Consider the following 5,911-nt stretch of genomic DNA (forward strand, 5'->3'; position numbering starts at 1 on the left):
GACCTGCTCCCTGCTGTTTCATTAAAAAATGTTCTGAGACCGGGTTGCAACAAGAGACACAGCCTCCAAGACCCAAATATTGTTCTCAGTCGCAAACCGAGGCTAAATAAGTCAGTTCAGACCCGTTAGGGTGATTCATTACAGGTGACTATTATTTCGCACCGACAAAAATATATATATATGTATTTAGTATCTAGTTAGTTAGTGTAGTCTACTTGTATTGATTAGATCTTGAGAAAGAATTAAACTCACCCTACAGTTCTACCACAGATTTTTTTTAAAGATGTAGGCTACTAGTTACAGCAGTTTACACGTAGGAACAGTTCTTCGTGAAATTATTGCACATCAGGCGGGAGGAATTTCGCAGATGCACTGGATGAACTTTCACCCCCACAAACGGATTCATTGTTTTGATTCAGCTAGCGTTGCATTGTATATTTATGTGCTAAGAGACCACCCGATTGATAGCTTCCATAGGAACAGCCGTAGTTGTGTGATGCCTATGTAGCTAGACGGAACCGTTGTTCTGTGCGAAAGACGAACAAAAACAATGTCTCTGGAACGATATTATAGCCTAGCTAGCGAGCTGGCTAACCTGACCGTTCGCAACAACAACATGGGAACGCTATTACAACGGATCTGATCAATCATTTGTCGCCACTGGTCAATTAACGTTACTTAGTACAGACAAATTCATGCTTACTTACACTTTGCTAACATTTTGAAAAGGTAAGTTGGTTCGCCAGCTAACTTGACTAGCTACGAAAGTTAGCTCCTTGGTTACTTGGTTACGATCAGCTGTTCCAGCAATCAATGTTGGATGATGTTCCAGCAATCAATGTTGGATGCTCTCACAATGATCGATGACATTGGTTAGCTAAAAGGAACTGCTAAATAATACGTTATGTCGATATGTTGTCATGTTTTTGACAATATTGATAATAATTCATAATGTGTTGTGATGGATACAGTTTTATTAACGTTATTTCACCTGAAACAGTCACTAACTTCCAATGGGCGAGGAAAAGCCAGAGACGTTGGACTTCGTCAAAGACTTCCAAGAGTATCTCAGCCAGCAGACTCAACATGTGAACATGATCTCAGGCTCTGTCAGTGGCGTCAAAGAGGTGGACGACTTACCAGCAGGTAGGCCTAGCCAAGAATGTCCAAATAACTCTGTTAGTTTGAGGTAGACTGGCTCTGGCACTCTAAAGAGCCAAATACACACAAAAAATAATTTGCGATACAGTTCTAGGAACATAAAGCCCTTTACTTTCATATCACATCCAGGCTTTATCACAGTTGCAGCCAACAGTATTTTTCAGTTATAACACATTTCTGATGGCCTTCCGTTACACACACAGGTGGTCACTTCTATCTTCCCTCTTCCATTAACACGCTCTGTAACATGGAGATAAGGCCTTGTGGAAGCCCTAACCCTATACATTTTTTAATTACTAATATTTCTTACTGATATGAAAGATACGTTCCTTATGTTTCCAAAACTGTACCGTAAGCGATGTGTGTTCCCGTTCAGACCGAGCGTCAGGGCTCTTAACAAAAGTCCCCCGGGAAGAAGGTAGCTTTATGAACAGGCGCGAAAGGTAGTTAGCGTCTATGAATGGTGTAAGGTAGGCCTAACTATGGCATCAACACGCAGACCATAATTTGACTATCCAAACTGTTATATCCATGACTCTATCATTCTAAAATCCATTAATGCTAGTGAATGTAATTATTTCTCTATAATAGATATTTCCCTTGAAACTGTGTGTTGTGATTATTCCTGTACCTGTGCAGACTGCAGTCAGAATGGGCTGGACCACCCCTCAGCAGATATGTCCCTTGACGACGGCTCAGGGATGCTGGTGGATGGCTTCGAGAGAACATATGATGGCAAACTCAAGTGCCGTTACTGTAACTATGCCACCAGAGGCACAGCACGATTAATTGAGCACATCCGCATTCACACAGGTGAGCTTGAATGGACCCGATAACACCATGCACATGCTACCATTTGATATAGGACTAGATTCATCACTAGTTGAGCATTTTCCCTTATACAAAGCTGGCACCCTTTATTTTCATTAGGCCTAGTTAGAGTAATCAATGACAAAAAGCTAAGAACATTAACATTTCATCCTAAGACCTTATTCTTCCTTCTAATTCTTTATCTCCCTCTTTCCTCTTCTCAAACAGGAGAGAAACCCCACAGATGCCACCTGTGCCCCTTCGCCTCTGCTTATTTGCGCCATCTAGAGGCACACATGCGCTCCCACACAGGAGAGAAGCCTTACAAGTGTGAGCTGTGCTCCTTCCGCTGCAGTGACCGTAGCAACCTGTCACACCACCGCCGCCGCCGGCACAAGCTCTTACCAATGAAGGGCGCTCGCTCCTCTCTCTCCCACAAGAAGATGCTGAGCGTCTTGCAGAAGAAGACCAGCCTGGGGTACGGTCGCCGGCTCCTCATCAACTTCAGCCCCCCCTCCATGGTGGTGCACAAGGCCGAGCACCTGGATGACTACTCCCACGAGCTGCCCCACCTGCGCCAGGAGACATACGACAACCAGGGCGCTGGTGGAGATGGTAGCTCAATGGACGACCACCACAATCATCACCACAACCTGGTCATGGAAAACCCCCTCAACCAACTCTCGACCCTGGCCGGCCAGCTGGCCAGCCTGCCCTCAGAGGCTGAAGTCCAGACCCAGCAGCCTCCCATGTCTCCAGGTGCAGAGTCCTGTGTGGACGAGAAGCCCTTCCTCATCCAGCAGCCTCACCCAGCCACTGCTGCTGTGTCAGCCAGCACTGCCCACGCCTCTTCCTCCTCCATCACCCCAGAGCCCAGGCCCCCACCACACAGCAACTGCAGCCCCGGGGCTGATCCCTGCAGTGAGCACAGTGGGCGCACCAGTACCCCCAGCATCACCAACAGCCAGCCCAGCACACCAGCCCCGGGCCTGCCCTCTCTGCATCAAGACCCCCAGATGCTGCACCACTGCCAGCACTGTGACATCTACTTTCCTGATAACATCCTGTACACCATCCACATGGGCTGCCACGGCTATGAGAACCCCTTCCAGTGCAACATCTGTGGCCACAGGTGCAGGAGCAAGTACGACTTTGCCTGCCATTTTGCCAGGGGGCAGCATAAGCAGTGACTTGTTGCCGGGTCAGTGACTGGAGAGAATGAATGGAGGTTGTTTTTATTTAATTCCATGATGGTGATTTTATTTATTGCTGTTGAACTTTCTGAAACTGGCCTTGATGTAGCCTCTGCAAATTCCATGTAGTGAATTTGATTTTATAGGGGGATAATAACATATTTGACAGTGCCCATGCATTTGTAGCTAGAGTGTAGGGATGGAGTGGTTTAGAGGTACAACTCACTTGACCTGTTTGATCATGAACATTCCTCATGTGGGTTTTTGACATGAACACTATTTTCAGCCTTACGAACATAGTTCTAGATGATGCTAACCCCTTTGTGAGAGTGCTCTTTAGTGGCTGTAACCATACCGACTAAACCATTTCAGAGTGAAAGACCACCATTCATGCCTCCCAACAGTGCCTGCGATATTCACAATCTCTTTACCTGTACTGAAATGGACACATCTTATATGTTGAGATGTTTTTGCGTTCGTTTTCTTCAGATGAGGGTGTCCTCTTGTCATTTGTGATGGATCGGTAGACAGTGCCCTACTTTAACCACCGGTAGATAGCCTAGCGGTTAGAGCGTTGGGCCAGTAACTGAATGGTCGCAGGTTTGAATGCCAGGCCGACAAGGAGAAAAATCTGTGCCCTTGAGCAAGGCACTTAACCCTAATTTGCTCCAGGGACACCGTACTACTATGGCGGACCTTGTACAACAAAACATTTCACTGCACCTCTCCGGTGTATGTGACAATAAGTGCTTTTCTTATTTTAGCATCTTTTTGTTATTTGGGTGTTGCATAGAATAAAGCCTAACCTATACATCATGTTATATTCTGACCTTTAAATAACATATGTCATTGCGAGATCTAACACCTTTACTGTCAAAGCAGTATCACCATATCTCTCTTCTCCTTTGTCATGTCTATTGAGTTCAGAATTGCCAAGTAGCACCAGAGATGCCATGTTTTAGCATACATGCTATGCCTTAGGATTCCTCCTGTCCTGCATTAATCAAGGCATTGCATATTGTGGATCTCAATGCTTTTTTTGATATTGGTTAAGTGTTCTATTCTACATTTTCTGGCCTGATGGGTGTTGTCAATGACGTTGACATTATGGTGAAGTGAAGATTACTGCCTTAGCAGGGTTGTTTTACATTGGATACTGTTGTCTGTTGCATAGCAACATTTGTGAAGAAAATAGTTACTGTTTCTAGGACTAGTTGCATGTCAACATGCTTACAGGCATCCAATGTTGGAGGAGTTATGTAAAGGGGAAGTTCACAGAAGAAGAAACACTTGGAAGGGAATTTGTTTGTGTTGTGTCTTATATGGGACAGGTGAATGTTGAAGTGTTTTGGCGGTCAAATCATTTTATGTGAGAGGAAACATTAACACATTTCTGAGTAAAGTGTTTTCTAACAGATTGTTTCTTTTTCTCAACTATCTTTTGTCCTTTTTCTTGGTGTCTCTGAATTAACATTGTCAGAATACAAAATGTCACATATTTGATCTTTTTCAATGCTAGCACATGGAATAAGATGTTCAGACACCAATAATTGTCTTTTGAGAATGCTTTTAATCATTTTGCCAAAGTAGCAAAGACATACATGATTGTGTACAGTAGCAGTGAATATACTATTTTCTCAGGTGAAATGAATTGATAGTTTTAATGATTATAGTTTGAGGCTGGTCAGCTTAGTCTTACGCTTCCACCTTAGCCTGGAACTCTTCCTTATCAGACACTTTCTCATCTGGCTTCTCCAGATCTGAGGAAAGGAAGACCTGTTTATGTCGACATTGTGTCTGAACCAGAGCGATAACATACATACAATTCAGAAGACTATGACAGTGCTCCAAATTGTTTGAGATTTTTCAACAGCCTAAAGCAAACATCAGCAGCAAATATTAGCCCATACAGATCTGTGCCCAGGTTAGTATGTCCCATGTATGTCTAGAGAAATCCTGACTTCATGGCCCTACTAGGAGTTGACTTCTGACCTTTGAGCTGGATGGGTCCTAGGACCAGGGTGTGGCTCTCCTGGGAGGGTCCCTTGCCTTGCGGCTGTCTCGGCGGCAGCGGGAGTTGTAGTCGGTGGCTTAACAAATGGTGACCTTACACTGCAGGTACACAAACTCGTGGGCTCACAGGAACTTGAAGGCCTGGAAGGTGAAGCGGGTGTCGCCACTGGTACCAAAGGTGTAGCTGCGGGTGCATCAGAAACAAACTTTTATTTTATCAAGATCCTTGAAGAATAAGCACTTGTTGATAAAGTATAGGACCCAGAATGTTTCCTTCTCCACAATATCTCATGGCTCTGCAGGTCAGCAGTCTGTTTCTTACCCGTTGCGCACCAGGTCGTAGCATCTGGTTTGGAAGTCATGATGGGAGGGAGAGGACACACGCTGCTGTCGGACCTCCTCAGATGGACCTGGATGTACAAGTTCTGGTTGAGGGTAATTTCGTATGGAGTCTGGGCGATCTGGGTGTAGAAGTTGCTGCTGGTAAAGAGGGCCATTGTGCCATATAATCTGCCCATGCCTGTGATGGTACTATTATCCCCATCATGCTTGGTCTTGTACATAATCTAGAACATGGTGTCCTGCTCCATACGACATACCACTCGCAGCATGAAATGAGAAAGGTGTGTGACCTCGCCTGAGTCGGACCGGTAGGCACGGATGGCGTTGGTGTAATCTACTCTCCCATTCTCAAACTGTTTAGAGTGTGAGGCAAAAAAAAGTTATTGGACAAG

The 5,911-nt window shown here is 45.0% G+C and overlaps 1 protein-coding gene and 1 pseudogene across 1 annotated transcript; one reads left to right on the forward strand and one right to left on the reverse strand.

Annotated features, from left to right (window-relative positions):
* Window positions 1-386: 386 nt before the first annotated feature.
* Window positions 387-4,694, forward strand: LOC120017674 (zinc finger protein Pegasus-like). Its single transcript, XM_038960595.1, has 4 exons — window positions 387-729; window positions 1,001-1,146; window positions 1,801-1,974; window positions 2,200-4,694. Exons 2-4 carry the CDS (start codon window positions 1,014-1,016, stop codon window positions 3,159-3,161), a joined length of 1,269 nt encoding a protein of 422 aa, XP_038816523.1. The 5' UTR covers window positions 387-729; window positions 1,001-1,013; the 3' UTR covers window positions 3,162-4,694.
* Window positions 4,695-4,859: 165 nt separating this feature from the next.
* Window positions 4,860-5,674, reverse strand: LOC120017796 (annotated as a pseudogene).
* Window positions 5,675-5,911: the final 237 nt, after the last annotated feature.

This window comes from Salvelinus namaycush, chromosome 22, assembly GCF_016432855.1.
Source record: "Salvelinus namaycush isolate Seneca chromosome 22, SaNama_1.0, whole genome shotgun sequence".
NCBI classification, from domain to species: domain Eukaryota; kingdom Metazoa; phylum Chordata; class Actinopteri; order Salmoniformes; family Salmonidae; genus Salvelinus; species Salvelinus namaycush.

What these genes read in the sequence shown, in the direction of transcription:
- LOC120017674 (XM_038960595.1), top strand. Translation starts at nt 1,014, where the DNA reads ATGGGCGAGGAAAAGCCAGAGACGTTGGACTTCGTCAAAGACTTCCAA. An exon ending in GGTGGACGACTTACCAGCAG is followed by an intron (nt 1,147 to 1,800) that starts GTAGGCCTAGCC and finishes GTACCTGTGCAG; the next exon opens with ACTGCAGTCAGAATGGGCTG. An exon ending in GCACATCCGCATTCACACAG is followed by an intron (nt 1,975 to 2,199) that starts GTGAGCTTGAAT and finishes CTTCTCAAACAG; the next exon opens with GAGAGAAACCCCACAGATGC.